Consider the following 16,999-nt stretch of genomic DNA (forward strand, 5'->3'; position numbering starts at 1 on the left):
TTAAAATGAGGCCATACATACTGTATATCATTCACTATATTTCCCTGTAGTCCTACGATAACTTTAGTGAGAAACAGGCTGGAATTTAAATATTAATTCAAAATCATTCCTTTTTTTAAAGCATCTCGATGCGCATGTCTCTGGTTTGATGTCAGTGACGATCAGTTATGTGACACCTGAGAACCAGTGACGTTTGATCTCAAATTGGGTGACGCGTCTTGATGTGTCACATTTAAATGCAAGAATATGATATTGAGTGACAGATTTACCACCTCTGTTCCAAAATCTAGTGAGCTGCCTACCCAGTCAGCATTTTAAGGCATCTCAGGCATGCTTATCGACATTTCAGTTAGGATGTTGACTTAAGGCCCTGATATACTCATGGCGGAGTTCTTTTTGTGCACCAAGTGCGCCATGACGGGTATGAAAGCAAGGCTGTGACAGATAGACTTGCCATTTTTCACTGGCATCCGCTGTAAAAAGCTGTAGAAAGTTTTTAGATCACTTATCATTTTCTACGGCTCATGTTGCCTGTAGTTTTTTGTCTTTTGAATTTTTTTGAAAAGATGTTTCATCATCAAAAAACACATTATATAATAGAACAACCCACTGAAGAGATGCATGTCTATGTCTCACAGTCTCACTTTCATTCCCTCTAAAAATCAAAGATGACGCTGATTTGAATAAGGTCTATTCTGTTAGTGAACATCCCTAAGCCGTCCACACTGCTGAGAGTGACGTTTAGATGAATATGGAAATATTTGCTGCGTGCTTTCCTTTCAATAACAAAATAAACACACAACAAAAATGACAGCGGTGAGAGAACATTAGTTATGAAAGCATCTGATCATAGCTATGTGGATATGTTTGCATGAGCTCTGTGATTCAGCACTCCTGTAAATTCACATTGTGATTATTTATATAGCACTTTATACAATAGATTGTTTAAAATCAAGCAGCTTTACGGTATTAAACATGAAAAAACACTGTCAGTGTCTCTTTCGATTAGAATTACAACTTCAATTTCTACTATAAAGCGGCTCTCTGGTGTTTTCATGTTTTTACTCACGGACGTCAGACTTCGATGGACTGAAAAGAAGAAATGAACCAAAGACGATTTCCACGTCAAAGAAGGCGCACCTACCTATTACATCATCGCCACGGACCAATGGTAGTATGAAGGTGTTTACCAGCCAGAGCAAACTTTTCCGGAAAGTTTTTGAACTCCCGAAAGGCACACAAAACGAACTTAGTTTTGGCCTGATTTTGTTCAAAATGACGTCGCACAGTTTGTTCTTCGATTTCACTTGAAGTATATCGGGGCCTTTAGAGGTGTAGGCTGTAAAGAGCTCACTTGGTTTTGGAACAGAGCTTATGTGTTGCCTGAGGAGGATGGAAGTTTGAAGATTTGACACCCTTTAATTTCTATTTACCTTTCTGTGAAAACATTTTCTGGTGTAGTTGGCTGATACTTTTATGATTTCAGAGCCACAAAGTGTCAGGCATGAAGGAAATAGTGGATGGCATGTTTCTCAGTGTCTTGTGTAATCACCACTATCATGGCCATGAAGCAAATACTGCTTTCAAATGTCAGAGGCACTTAGTGGATGGCACCGTTTTCTGCCTCTCATAGAAGCTGAGATCCCTTTCACACACACATCTATGAATACCCACTCATCCCTTCTGCTGCATTGGATGCAAATCAATGCTGTTTAGAATGAGCAGTGAATTATGTTAGCAGCATCAGTGGTGCGTGCTTTAAGAATTCATGTTTTATATCTGAAATGTGCACGTCTGTACTCGATGAATAATTTATTAAGCACCTCGACTGAGGGGTTGAATCTTTATTAGCTTAATCTTTGTTTATTTATTCTTTTATTTATTTATCTCCTCGCTCAGCTCTCTTAGTTTTCCTTCCAAACTAGAAAAAAAAAAAAAAAAATTGTGCTGGCTTGTTCTTCATACCCACCCTTAGGCCACATGTTTCAAAGCCTGTGAACTCAGTTGTCTAGTCAGATGCAACAATGTGGCTTTTATGTAGGGGAATCTGAGGATGCGCAGCATTCTGAGCGGTATGTAAATGATTATGCTTTTTAATCCCACTTGTCCACTTTTGTTCTGGTGTATAAAATGTTTCTTTTTCTCATTGCTAGGTGGGATGACTCTTTGATGGAGCTGTTGGACATTTTTAGTCCTGTATCTAACCCAGAGAGGTACCGAATCAACCCCTCGTCCCGGAAGAGTTTCGTCGCCCCTCTGTCCTCTCAGAAGACCCTTTTCTCTCCTCTAGGCCCCAGTCGGTCCTCTTTGCAAGACCTGGAGGAGAGCGAGATCTTAGAAGACATCTTTTTCATCTGTTGAAGGGTTGTAATGGCAGCTAATTGTTGGAATACAAAACTCATTTGAATGATCATTAATTATTCATGTGCTCTTAATTCTGCCTTTTTAGTGTCTTGAAATAATCATGGTCTTAATTTTTTAACGTATTCAAGTGTTGTTTCTCCCTTAATAAAATGTGTTTATTAATAAATGGTGGTGTTTATTCAGTCACAGATGGTTGGGCAGCAGCTCCATAAAAGGCTTTTCAAGAAACTGACTTGGCAACGTAAACGTTTAAAGAGATTCTCAAGAACAGTTGCTGCAATCTGTAACGTGTAATCATCTGATGAGATGAGAAATTTTCGTGAGAGTGACTATTCAAGAAGATGCATTTCTAGTCAATGCTGCATTTTCCACAAAATTAGGAGTCATCAAACTTTCTGCATATATGAACAAATTCATATTTCTTTTCCAAAGGGGTGTAACCCATTTTTTTTTAAATGTGTCCTGTCACTTTCCTATCCCCCTGCTTTTCCAATATACACAGCATATATGCTTTGATACTTCAAACTAGATCTGGGAGCACCGGTATATGCAATGGGATTCAGCCAAACATTGCTCCAGGGCTATTGGTCTAATTTGATCTGAAGTGTTGTAAAGAAAGTTTCAGAGAGGCGCCTGTGTGTGTGTGCGCATGTAAACCCTCCACCTTTGAAGTGGTTTCAGAGTACATCAGTCGTGCCACAAATCCATAAAAAAAAGAGAGAAAGAGATAAAAACAACACATAAAAAGTCTTGTATAGACATACAGCAGGAAATGGGACAAGCATAATGCTGCTTTATTCTACACTGTGCTTTATTACTGGGCTTAAGCGGAAACGCGTCATTCAGTAAAATTACAAAAGAGAGTCTAGGGACCAGAGAAAAGTGTAGTTGAGAACAGGGCAGGAGCTGCGGCAGCAATCCGACTGCTAATACAGCTCAATCTCATTGTGATAGGCTTGGCAAAAATCCACAGATACCACCCAGCACGCGCAACTGTGCTCAAAATGTCTGGATTTGTTTTTTTTTTACCCCATTTTACTGCATTGTTTCTGTAAGTTCAGACTGTTTCTGATGAGTTGAAGACAGTTAGTGCTAATGAAGAAAGGCTATAAAACAAGAGTTGCTGAGAGTCTGATGGATTAGTGCAGTTTTTCTTCCTTTTTTCCAGTGTGTTTGAAAAAGCAGTGAAGCAGAAAGTTGTTCTGACAGACGGATGGACTCGCAGAACAGAAGAAAACAGCAGACAGTTCTAACAGGTGCAGCACACCAGTCCTTCATGAGTTCTACATTCTCCATAAAGGTTTACCCTGATTCTGCCAGTTGCATTGTTCCATTGTGTCTCACAATTCAAAATCATGTAAAAATATAAAAAAATAAAATAAATAAAAAGCATCGTTTAAATGACAAAAATTATATTCGGTGTGGTTACAAACAGAAATAAAATCCAACCGTTGAAAAGATAAAAAAAAAAATATATATACATATATTAGTATTTTAAAATGAAGCAATAAATAAATGGCATTTGAATAAATGAACGAATGAGTACATAAATAGGCAAATAAATAGCATGTTGGCAGCAGTTCTGAAAGTGACGTTAAAACGTTTGGATTAAATGTGATTGACTCTTCTTATGTTCCGTGATTAAATACCTTACAACCATAATGCATCTCTAAGGACTAGAGTTTACCTGCTTTAATCCAGTTTCGTTTTTTGTCTTTAAATTTTCTTAGTCATCCAGTCCTTCTCGATAGAAGTAAAAGATTATAAAATATGCAAACCTATATACAGAGGAACAGAGCAAAAAAGAGAAGAAAAAAAACAAAAACATTTACAGTATATTCAGTAGTTCATGTATATACTTGTATATATTTATAATAAAATTTCTGTTCTGTCGTCTTGGTTTTGTCAACTCTACATTTCCAGATTGCTATGTAAACAGTTGCAGCTGAAACGGTTAACACGGAGGGAGCTGATGAGCGTGAGACAGAAAGACAGAAAGGGAGAGAGAAAGACAGGTGACACTGAAATCCAACAGACGGAATGCATTTCCTTGCAAACGATCCTGGAATACCTGAATGATCATGTGTCGGAAAGATCTAGAAGGCAAAATGCAACATTCTCGGAACCCGTCGATTCAGAACTGAATTCCCCTTCGAAATGAGGTGAACTGACTAGCCTACTGCTCCCCCCCCCCCCCCCACCCACTATACAGACGCTTTACTCTGCGGTAAAGCAAATTAACCAGCTCTGAAATTATCATATATTTACAATAGTGCCATCTTGTATAATAGAGCAGTTGCAAAGCATAACCAAAATTAAAATCCTTAATTAGCAATAACTACAATGGCAAATTCTCGCGTTCCATCCTCAACCCTATCTCGTGGAAAAACTTCCCGCCAATCAGTCAGAACTCCGAAGCTGCGTGTGTAAACGCAATGTGATGCGGATTCTGGCGATACTTGTGCAAAACGTACATAATGCCCACTTCATTGTAACCATAAGCAGAACGTCGAGTAGGTGTATCTGTAAATGGCGGTGTCAAGCTGCACAGCACAGGTTTGTCATGTCAACAAATATTAGAAGGCTTCGCTGTTAGCTGTAGCTATAGCAGTTGTCTTTTTTGTTTATTTTTCTTAGTGTTATTTTATTAAGAAGAAGAGTGTTTCCGTTGTTTTGACATCATCATCATAATAATGAATGGCTGCTAGCGGTGTCGTAGCACAGTGCTGCCAGGTGCAAGGACGCACTGCTGACGATTCGACGGTAAACCGATAAAGCCAGCGCTCGGTTCGAGTGAATAACGTCGTTTGTTTGCGAATGTTTGCAGAGGCGGAGGGCGGATATGTCCGTATTCTGTACTATTTCCTAATGATCCTGATTCTCTTGAAACTCTCAAACGAGAGGAGGCCTTTTTGCATTTGTAAGTAGCATATACACATATATACACAAACTGAATCTGGTTTTTTTTACCTTTGAATGTGTGTGTGTGTGTGTGTGTGTGTGTGTGTGTGTTGGCGGATGCGGAACGTTATATCGGATCGAGAGGAATGCCTGCAAATTGCAGCTGCCGATTTGAGATTCTTCCCAGTGGTAAAAGTCTAAAGCAGAGCAGAGGCTTCAAACTCCAGCTTAAATCTACAAAAAAAGTACAGCTCTACATATTGAATAGCCGGTTTCTATATATACACACATATAAAATATATGCATATAAATACATATATGGGTTTTGGGATTAATATCGTGTATGTATCCATATATATGCTGTACAGGTGCATACATATGAATACATATTGCTTGAACGTCTGCTATACATATACATATCGTATGTACGTTATATATAAACAGGATTGTTTATCTCAAACCTCTTTAAGATGGTCTCTTAACTACAAGGTCAGGACATAAGATAGAAAAGGTAAGGCTGCATTATGGAACAACCCTTCCCATGCACCCTTTCTCTCACCACAGAGAAAAACTAGAAGAGAAATAAAAATAAATATTCTTCATTTTGAGCAGTAATTGTAAACTAGCGAAGTGAGCGGCCTCGACGGACCATCGGAAATAGTTCTGCCAGTATTCAAAAGCATATCAGCAATCTATATGTATGCATATAGTCATATATGTTCTTTTTATACATATATCTTTTTTAAATACAACTCTAACCGATTGGCACAGCAAGAGATGCAGTGGTCCGATTATGTTACAGGTATGAGTCTTTTTTTTTTTTCTCTCTTTTTTTTTCTTCATTTGTGATAAAAAGGTTTGGTCATTTGGTCCCTACACAACTAAGGAATGACAGGTAAGTCTCCCAGCGGACGGAGGCTGCGGTTTGTGGCAGCCGTTGCCCCTGGAAACGGACAGGCACTCCAAGAAAAAAAGTCGGCCATCCCGAGTCGAAGCAAGTTCGTGTCCTGAATTGTCACTTCCTTCCAAAAAGTTCTGTCTTTCAAGTTTTTTTTGTTCTTTTTTTTTTAATCCGTTTTGTTGGTTTCTAAAACAGTTCTTTAAAAAGTTTTCCCAAAGACGTGTTCAATATTACATGATTTCCATCTAAAAGTCTATCTTAGTTTTAAAAAGTGTTTTATCCCCCCATACTACTTATTCGTAGATTCAGAGCCTTCTGAGGGCTTACATTGTTTTTCTTTTTCTTTTTTTTATATATATATATATATATATATATATATATATATATATATATATATTTTTGTGTTGGTCTTCAGTAATGTGTCCTGTGGTCCTGCAAAATAAGGGCTCGGGGTTCAGAGAAGGGAGTACGGTATGGTCCAGTTACACCGTGGCTCCCCTGAGTTAAACACTGAAGTCCAAAGAGGTCCATTGAGCCTGGTGGTGGTGGTGGTGGTATATCACGCGGCTACGTCCTCCTCATGTCCTGCTTCAGCTGTACTGTATCCCCAGCCCCGATGATCTTGATCTTGTTGTGTTGTCAAATACATTTGGCATGTTATCAACATGTGTTCCAGCTCTACAAAACCTAGGAAGCAAACACAAAAAGAACAGAAGCATTTAAAGTCGGCATGAAATGAAAATTCACCCCATCTATTCTAAATACAATTCATCCATGCATATGGTTCGTTTAACCCTTAAACGCATACCTCAGGTCTTTAGTGACCCGGGAACATCATTCACTACCCTCCCCCTCATTCATTTTTTAGTTACACATCAACCTTCTTAGTATTCTTCAATCAATTCATTCTAAACAATATAACAAGAAAAAAATAATAAAAGATCCGGGTCGCTAAAGACCCTGAATATGTAATAATGATTGGCGAAACGTCTGGTGACGTATGCAGGCCTTCTACAATTATTTAGTCTGCTTAAACTCCTCCCTTGCAAGCTAGCACACACCCACATCTCAAAATCCAATCAACAACTGATGGATAGAACCAAGTCCCCACCCTACATTTTCAAAAACATTTTGGTAAGCCGTTACACATGGATTTACCTCAAAATACGGAAGAAAAGATCTGTTGTTACTTTCATTTCACTGTGGCTTTGAAGACCACTTATTGTGGCTTTTAGTTCATGTCTATTAGCTTTTTGATTCATTGCTGGCGTCCTAAAGTTGACAAAACACTTTTTTTTACTTTTTTAAATTGATCAATTATAAATAATGTTAGTAATTATTTATAATAATTATTGATGTTTTATGTGTTAATATTAATGCATTATTTATATTATTTGTAAATTATATTTAATTATAATTATATAATTTAATTATTTTTCTCTTCAGGGAAAACGGTTCAAAATAAATACATGCCATATACAGATTTTTGTACAATCACATCATGAATTTGCATTAAGAGCTACTAAACTAAGGCTATTAAAAAGCACCTTTGGTACATCCGCAACTTCTTGTTTGTTCTTCAAACCATTTGATGGTGATTTTATGCACCGCAAAAAATAATTTTCTTAATTATAAAAATAAATCGAAACAAATCTTACGTCCAGATATTCTCTTCAAATTTAGCTTTTTTAAATTGTATTAAGGATGTTTAGATATTTTTTACCGTAAAACGAGACAAAAACACTGATTAGCAAAATGATTTTGGCTGTCTGGAAGAGTTTTAATGTATCAGGTCAGTGCCGAGATGTGCAGGAGCCGTACTGTGTCGTCTACAGAGGCGGAGATGGCTCACTAGCTTTGAAAGTAGGTAATAACTTGGCCCAGTAAAAGGCATCAGCAGGGTAAATTAATGACACAGCATTGATTTTCCATCTTCATTTAGATGAGGAGATGTGAGATGATATGAGCTACATGGAGACGACTAATCTTTCCCCCTCTGTCACAGTCCTTTTTAATATCATATGCTGTTATACAGCAGGCTTAAAGTCAACATGAAACCACATTCGCAAGCCATTTCGGGACATTTCAGAGTGAAACTACATATCAGAAGGAAAAAAGACTATTTTATCATTTACTCAATTATGCCAGTGAACGGATCATTCTTTTGAGCTAATTCTTTTCAAATCAATCAGTTCACAAATTTAAAGGGATAGTCCATCATAAACAAACTCCAAACGGCTCTGGTGGGTTAATAAAGCCCTTCTGAAACGAAGCGATGCGTTTGTTTAAGAAAAATACAGATATTTAAAACTTTATAAAGTAAAATAACTAGCTTCCGGCCAAACGAACTGTGCAAATGAACGGTTTACACTTAAGTCTAAAGCGTAAGTTATGCGAGTAATGCAATGTACAGCTGATATTTACGCTACGCCATGACGCACTACGCTACTTCTGACGTCATATGTTGCGCTTTAGCCGCAAGAAGACTGTGTATGGCCGTTTGGTCAGAAGCTAGAATTTTACTTTGTAACGTGTTAAATATGAATATTTTTCTTACACAAACGCATGGCTTCGCTTCAGAAGGCCTTTATTAAACCCCCGGAGCCGTGTTGAGCACTTTTATGATGGATAGATGCACTTTTATGGACTTCATAACAGAAACGGCCATTCACTGCCATTATAAAGCTTGGAAGAGCCAGGACATTTTAAAATATAACTCCGATTGTATTTCTCTGAAAGAAGAATGTCATATACACCTAGGATGACTTGAGGGTGAGTAAATCATGGGCTAATTTTCATTTTTGGGTGAACTATCCCTTTAACTAAACCAATTCATTCACTTATGTCTGTGTCTTTTGGCTCCAAGGTGATTTGGCTGACCTGTTGTTCCCTGTGCGCAGCGGCGGCCTTCACCCCCAGGGTCAGGGGTGGCTGGGGGGAGGGACGGGGCTAATATGGGCGGTTGGCGTCCTTTGGCCTCTTCAGCTGCACTTTGAGTCTCTTCATGCCGATCTGAAAGCCGTTCATGGACTGGATGGCGGCCTGAGCGCTGCCTGGGTTATCAAAGCTCACAAAGCCTGGAGAATGCAGGGAGAAAGATGGAGACAGAGAGGACGACAGGTTAGCACCAGATGGATGAGAAGGTAATGCAATGGACAGATGGACGTTAGATAGGATTGAGGGAAGGTGGAGTCGGAGGGGGCGTGAGAAATGGGTCACGGTGAGGCCAGAAATGATTTTATGATAAAGAATGAGGTGAGCGTGAAATGAAGGGAGGGAAGGGTATCAAACAAGTTTACTTAAGTCATCGTGACACATATTTACCAGATACATGTTTAACATTCAACAACATATATGCACAATCAAGTCAATCAATACAATACAACAGCATACATTTGATACACAATAATCAGAAGCACAGAAAACATGCAAAACCTAACACAATATTTATTCACTCCTAGAATTAGCGAGAAGTTAGCCAGGAGTCCTTTTTAACTCTTTCCCCGCCAAAATTTTGAACAAAAAGATGAGAAAATCGTGTTTTTGTCAAAAACTCTGTCTGGATTGGATTCAGAACGATGATCAAAAACATAGATTGGGTAGATTGAATCCATCAACAGCCTCAAAGCTTGCATATCCCTATACCTCGTCCTGGGTCGACATTCATTCGGTAACGTTTGGCAGTTTTGATTTATTTAATGTTTAATGATCGCGTTAGCTTACATGTGCGTAATCAATGCTTGTATCGCTTGTTTCTGCTTTTTTTTCCCGCCTGTGTTTTGATCCGGAGATTCTGTACTCTTTCAGAAGATGAGTAATAGCGCACCCTAACGTATAACAGATGAAACATGGATTGCTGGAAAATTCCTTCAATGGCGGAGAAGCATTGTGTAATTACCGTCATTGGCAAGGAAAGAGTTAATAACATGGAGAATACAGAAAAACTAACTACATTTTGAGGCATGAAAGTAGTTTAGCTTTGAGCTTTTTTCAAAATGTCTGTTAGCTTTGAAGCCATCTGTTGCTAATGAATAATTGTCAATTACTAACATATAATTTATTATAATATAGTTAGTAATTTATTATAATATTATTTATTTTATATTATTTTATTATCTTCTCTTTTGGGAGAATGGTCCCAAAATATTGATAACATCATCTTAGCCTGCTAATATTCAGATACTGTAGCTTAATATCTCCAAAAGTACTGAAATTTGAAAGAAAATTGTATTTCTACTATGCAAGCAACCATGTCATAAGCTGTTTTTAATAAGTTATATACTTTAAAACCATATTAAACCGCCTGCTTGAGTAGGGATTTACTCCTGTGTTAATGTATTCCCTTTTTAAGCAGAAAGTCTGTGTGAGACAAATAAAAATTTATAGAACAAAATCTGCGTAGTGAAAAATGAATCGTTATTATTTTTTCAAAGTGTGCTAGCATATTGATAGTCTTGAAGACAAACAAACATGGACTAAAACAAAGCTTTGATTTGATGGGGTCTTATTTGTTAGTCGTTTGTTAATTTGTAGAGTGGCTTCTTAAAAAGGTAGCTTGAATTATGACAAAAATGCATTATTTATTATTATGTATTATATAGTTTTGTAGTTATCATATTTTCCGTTTCTGGTGTATGGTGTAAATCAGCTTCAATCAGCAAAACTCCAGTTAACAAATTATTTCCTCTCATTTTCACTCTCGTCGGTCTGTCTTGAGGTATTGTGATCATTTCAGCTGGCTCAGCATTTCAGATCATCACGTCCGAGTCTCTGAAACACCTCCTGCTAACTGCGTTTATATTAAGTTGAAATCGAATAGTGTTGTGTTTGTTCATGCATGGGATGCCTCTGATAAGTCAAGGAGCCAGTGAAGCTGCAGATAGCGCTAATTAAAATATAGAGGTTCACATTAGTCACAAGCGGGACACACGAACACGCTTCCGCAGTTTCCCCCTTCAGCCTCATGTCCCGCGCTGATTAAAGACATAAAGATGCTACACTACATCTTCTTTTTTCCCCCCTTTCATTTTCCATACATTCTTTTTTTTCTGTTTTAAGCCAGGTGCACACCGTGTGATTCAGATTAAATGATGTGACTTCAGTGACATTTTAGGTGTAAAATATACAAATTAGTACAAACTAATTTGATTGTGTCACCAGTTTACATTGCAGTTTTCACACAAAACATGTAATAACACACATCTAAAATGGAAAACTGCATTAACCCCAATTGGAATGCTTAGAGCGTTTTGGACATTTTGCTAATATGATTGAAAGGAACACCAAATACTGTAAGATAGGATATTCTAGAGAACCAAAATTTGTTGGAGGCTAATATTCAGCGTAAAGGCAATATATCGCCCTCAATCGTGAACATGTCATACTAAGCGATCTTAATTTAGCCCTACAATCACTAAAATGTATCTCAGATGCCGAAATAGTAGCGAAAAGCACACAGTGTGCACACGGCTTTATTCGAAAGCTTCGCTGTGGTAGAGAAATGAGGTAAAAATGTTAATAGTGTGAGTAGGAATGAGAATAATCTTCACAGGTGTCTTATCATTTTTACCCACCAAAGCATTTACTTTGGTTTGTCGCCCGATCCACAAACACTTTGGAGGAGATGACATTACCGAAAGGCAGGAACATCTGCATCAGCTCGCCGTCCCCAAACTCCTGAGGAAGGTGATAAATAAACAGGTTACAGCCCTCCGGCCCTGGAGACAGAGAAAGAGAGAGAAAGACAAGAAGGATTGTGGGATACAGAAGATTAGAGAAGCGGTTAGACAGGAGAGAAAAAGAGCAGGTAGCACAGAAAGAATAAATGGAAACGAGGGGAATAAAGAGAGAGAAGGCAAAACAAAGACACAAATGGCGAAATTAGACTTGGCAAAGAAGAAACTATTGAAACAGTTTCTCTTTATTGAGCAGTTGCCCTGGCATTTGAAAGTAGCAATTCTCTCCATAAGTTGTATAGATGAAATAACAGTGTACAAACAAATGCTCTGTGCGCCACTTCCAGGTTCTTCAGGCACTCTTGAAAAGGTGTTTTAGATTAGCTCTTCCTTCAAACTGAGCCTTAAATGAACAATAAGTGGAGCTAAAATTGGTTTCCAAAAGATTATTGGAGATTTGGGCTTCTTTAAATTCCCATCAGGGTAAAGAAAACTCCTTGATTTGACAAAGAAATATAGGTCACGGGTCACTGTCGTCATGATTTTCTCTGCTGAAAGAAGACCCGACTGACTTTGAACATTTCATGAAATCACTGCACTTCCTCCCATCATAAAGTTTTTAATTTCTTGAGACAAATAAGGCCCAGTTTGATCTTAGACCACAGACCACCATCCAATGGGAATGACGGCAGCATATACTGTCTGTGCAAGGATATGCAATTAAAAATAACGTGAATGAACTGCTGAATTTATTTTGTAGATATAAGTCTGCAATATGTAATTATATAATCAAAATGGTCAGCTATTGAGTTTGATCAATGCCAATTGACTATCCTTTACCACTTTCCTTTACTTTTATATGCATCATTTCTCAGGCTTTAGAAATGTTGTGTAATGTGTTCTAGTTTGCTTTTGTATACTGCATTAACTTAAAGGGGTGGTATAATGCCCTTTTCACAAGATGTAAAATAGGTCTTTGATGTCCCAAGAGTGTGTATGTGAAGTTTTAGCTCAAAATACCCCACAGATATTTTTATATAGCATGTTAAATTTGTCACTTTTTGAGGGTGAGCAAAAACGCACCGTTTTTGTGTCTGTCCCTTTAAATGCAAATGAGCTGCTGCTCCTGGCAATGGGGGCGGAGCTTCAAGAGCTCATGTTTGTCCTTTTACCTCACACAGACGTGCACTGAAAATTTCAAACACTTTTAGCCTTTTATGTTCAAACCGGAGTCAGGCAATGATGGAGAGACTCAAGAAGAATGCAACAGGACATTTCTGAATGGTTAGTTGATGAATTTATGTAGCAGACGTGGAGTTAATATCTTCTAGTCATTGATTAGCATTTCATGACAATCGTGTTCCGGGGGCGGGGTTTATGTAAATTCTAGGGTTGGTGATGATGTCACTAACCGGGAGGAATGTCGTATAGTCCCTACCACCCGTTTGTTGTAGTCCTTCAAAAACGATTTCTTTAAAAGCAAATGTCTTCCTTTGCTTTGAACTCTGAGCGTTGTAACTTTGCAGATGTTGTTTATGCTCAAACAGCAACATTACACACTAACTAAAGTTAGAAAAGTGAATCAAATCATAATCAACCACCCCTTTAAACTTGTTTCGTTTATAATCCAAAAAGAACCTGTGTAGATCACTGTCTAATAACTTCAACATTAACAAACATTCCAACATTTCATAATGCATAACAGACAATGGGAACTGCAGAAATGAATCACTTTATCTGTATGTGCATTCAAACACATGCTGTACAGAAGAGAAACTACAGTTGGCAAATCATGAACATGGCTGGTTGTTGAAGATGTTTCTGTATAGTTTACTATAGCAGCCACTGGAGGGAGACGAAACCACAATCTTGAGTATAATGTTTTATAAAGTACCAAATTTAACTTAAAAGATTATTCTAGGCTATTTCTTAAACTTAACGTCTTTGGATCTGTAATTTTGGCTTGTCCTGTAGTAGGGTTTGCGGAACTCTTTACTGCTAGGCTACCATTGTAAGTCTATTTACTGTAAACAGTTTCCAGTTTGTTTACACGCAGTGAGAGACGAATCAAAATGATTGTCTGTGGTAATCAATAGCACACCAGAAATGCGATCCATTGATATACTAAAATATTCCTACCAGTGTCACATGATCCTTCTGAAATCATTCTAAAATGCTGATTTGGTGCTCAAGAAACATTTATAGTTATCAATATTGAAAACGCTTGTGCTGTTTAATATTTTGTGTGGATACATTTTTTCATGATACTTTAATGAACAGACAGTTTAAAAGAACAGCATTTATTTGAAATAGAAATCTTTTGTAACATTATAAATATTATTACTGTCACTTTTGATTAATTGAATGCATCCTTGCGGAACCAAACTTTTGAATGGGAGCATAGGCGGCACATAACAATCGATATATAAAAATCTCACTTTAATAGAACATCTATGAAAAGGCAATTACGGGAAATGTCACAGAGAGTGACCACGTCGAATCTTTCACTCTCACAGGTGACATATCTGGCTGCGACAGACTCACCTTCTCTCTGTTGCTGAGGGATGATGGGAGGCGGCTGGGGAAAAGCCTGGCTGATCTGTCCATATGCAGCGGGGAAGGCTGCTGAGACACACACACACACGCCAATGTGTCAGATAACCTCACACACACACACACTTCACACCTCTTATTCCAGCACACGTAGACACAGTGCATGCACTTTTTATTAACTTGGAAGCAGGAAAATTACAAACAGCCTCCTTTTGAGTGACAGACCTGCATATTGTTGGACTCCAGCGTAGGCCTGCTGCAGGGGGTCTGCTGCAGTGGGACTCTGAGCTGTGGAGAGAGAGAGAGAGAGAAAGAGACAAGAGCAGGGGTCACTGAGTGCGTTTCAGTGTGTTCGGGCAGAGCTGTGCGCCGGGAATGAGCTTACCTCACTTCCCTCCCCCTCACCGTTCACCCACAAACAATTAAGCCGTGGCGCTCGCGCGGGACCCTGCCAAGCTTCTCCGCTGCCCGAGATTTGGAAAGACAGCCGGAGAGTGTATGGAGGACAATATAGATCTACAGCTCTACATGGCACATCAATCAGCTGAGAGCTTTCACGGTAATAAAGGCAATTCAGCCCCGGCCCGTGACGCTCCTGTTCTAAACACTGATACACATACTTACAGCCTGGTAACTTAACGCTGCTAAAACACGAACTTGTGAGTAACTCTTTCCCCGCCATTGACAGAATTTCCTTATATTTATGAGGGTATGTTTACACGACAATGTTGTACTAAAAACTTTGCTTTTTCGCGTACAGACAACAACGGTCTGCGTAAATGACTAAAAACGCTGTATTGTGCTGCCAGGCCAGTAGTTGGCGATGTCACTTTGTAAAGAAAAACTACGCGCATATAGACTGAACATGTAATACAAAAATGTGGGAGACAATACCCGTTTTCAATAGCTTGCATTTTCAGGTCCCCAAAATGGCGTTGTCATGTAAATGAACTGCCAAAATGTATAAAACGTTTTCTGTTTTTAGTTGAAAACGGTGTTGTTTAAACGGCCCCTGAGACACTTCGCTGCCATTGACGGAATTTTTTTCCCGTTTTTTCTTTCCGTGTTTTCACTGTTATACGGTAGTGGGCGGCTGGGTGCTATTACGCATCTTCTGAAAGAGCAGAGAATCTCCAGCTCAAAACACAGGCAAAAAATGAACAGAAAAATTATTAAAACACTGCTTATGCACATTGTATTTTTTTGGGAAAAATGCAATTTTATCAGGGTTTTTTTTCAAAATGTTGCTTTTTTTTAAGTAAACTTACATTCAAGTGTTGATAAAAAAAGAAAGAATGCATGATGCTATAATAAAATGTTTTCTTTAAAAAAAAAAAAAAAGCAGAGTCTTAGTAATTTGTTTTGATATATCGCATGTTCAGATATTCATACAACAAAATATTCAGGGGGCCATTACTCTTTTGTGAACATTTTTTCAAAATGTTGGCAGTGGCTGGCAACTTCTTTTTTTTTAAATGCTGGTGGGGAAAGAGTTAAAAGTAAAGCGAATTCAGCCAAAAATGAACATCCTGTCATCATTTACATGTTCCAAATAAGTTTGAATATAAAAGAAAATGAACACGGCCTAGATTTTCAGTGAATTACTCGATTCTGATTGGTCAATTGCATCATTAAGACGTCATATATTTCCTAATATTCACCATTGTCCATGGCAATGCTATATATCAGACCGCTTATCTGGGTAACTGAAAGTAAAGCAACTTTCACATCTCGTACCACACTTACACACTCTTGTTTTATACAAATGCAATTAACACCATTGTATATTTTAATAATTTAATGTAGTGAAAATGACCTCAGAGAACTTCAGTATTAATATTACTGTAATATTGCAATGTTTGTTTTGTTGCTAGGCTGATTTTTCACTGAATGGACTTTTTGAATAAGCTTTATGAATAATTTACAGGTAATATTATAAAACTATTTTTGTGTTACATACATGTCACTATATTCTTTTGTTTAATGAAACAGCATGAACAACATGAAAGTGAGGATGATGATGAAATAAACATTTTTTTTTTAGAGAACTATCCCTTTAAGGGGACCACAGTTCAGTGATAGTTGTTGGTCCAATGGTTTTATGGGCATAGTGGGTTTTTTATTTTTATTATTTGAGTAGAAATGTATGTAGGTGAATATTGCTGTTAATTATGTATAGTTCTTTTGGTGCATATAAATTAAAATCATTCAAAATGTAAAGAATTTGCTTACATCAAATATTTTGAATCTTTATTTCATTAAAATTAAGTTTCCTCCAATTGGAAAGAAATGTATATGCCCATTTTAGAGCAATTATAATAGCAATTTTAATAAAATATTTTATTTTAGATATATATGGCCTTTTTGTATAAAAAAGCGTGAACAACATGAGGGCGAGAAAACAAAGATATAATTAGCAATTATGAACTATCCCTTTAAAGGGAACACAGTTCAATGGGGGTTGTTGTGTAGTCCAATGGTTCAAGTACTGGGCTGGTAACTAAAAGGTTGTAGGACTGAACTCCAGAAGGTGTGAGCTAACACCAACGTGCCCTTGAGTGAGTCACTTTAAATGAAAGCGTCTGCCAAATACAAAGCATGCACA

The 16,999-nt window shown here is 37.8% G+C and overlaps 2 protein-coding genes across 12 annotated transcripts in view; one reads left to right on the forward strand and one right to left on the reverse strand.

The window, feature by feature from the left end:
• The window catches only part of kiaa1328 (KIAA1328 ortholog), a 37,521-nt gene extending 34,991 nt beyond the window's left edge, over positions 1-2,530 (forward strand). For both annotated transcript variants that reach the window (XM_056258403.1, XM_056258404.1), the window contains exon 11: positions 2,154-2,530. In XM_056258403.1, the coding sequence (XP_056114378.1) occupies positions 2,154-2,361 (208 nt within the window). In that variant the 3' untranslated portion in view covers positions 2,362-2,530. The remainder of the gene's footprint in view (positions 1-2,153) is intronic.
• A 4,187-nt stretch (positions 2,531-6,717) lies between these two features.
• The window catches only part of celf4 (CUGBP, Elav-like family member 4), a 91,915-nt gene continuing 81,633 nt past the window's right edge, over positions 6,718-16,999 (reverse strand). For 5 of the 10 annotated variants that reach the window (XM_056258414.1, XM_056258409.1, XM_056258412.1 and 2 more), the window contains 5 exons: positions 14,620-14,682; positions 14,386-14,466; positions 11,740-11,883; positions 9,047-9,243; positions 6,718-6,853 (listed from right to left, as the gene is read on the reverse strand). In XM_056258414.1, coding sequence (XP_056114389.1) covers positions 9,116-9,243; positions 11,740-11,883; positions 14,386-14,466; positions 14,620-14,682 — 416 coding nt within the window. In that variant the 3' untranslated portion in view covers positions 6,718-6,853; positions 9,047-9,115. The remainder of the gene's footprint in view (positions 6,854-9,046; positions 9,244-11,739; positions 11,884-14,385; positions 14,467-14,619; positions 14,683-16,999) is intronic. The other 5 variants (XM_056258415.1, XM_056258413.1, XM_056258408.1 and 2 more) reach the window with 2 other exon arrangements.

Source organism: Rhinichthys klamathensis, unplaced genomic scaffold (assembly GCF_029890125.1).
Source record: "Rhinichthys klamathensis goyatoka isolate OS25496 unplaced genomic scaffold, OSU_Roscu_1.1 h1tg000150l_1, whole genome shotgun sequence".
Classification (NCBI taxonomy): domain Eukaryota; kingdom Metazoa; phylum Chordata; class Actinopteri; order Cypriniformes; family Leuciscidae; genus Rhinichthys; species Rhinichthys klamathensis.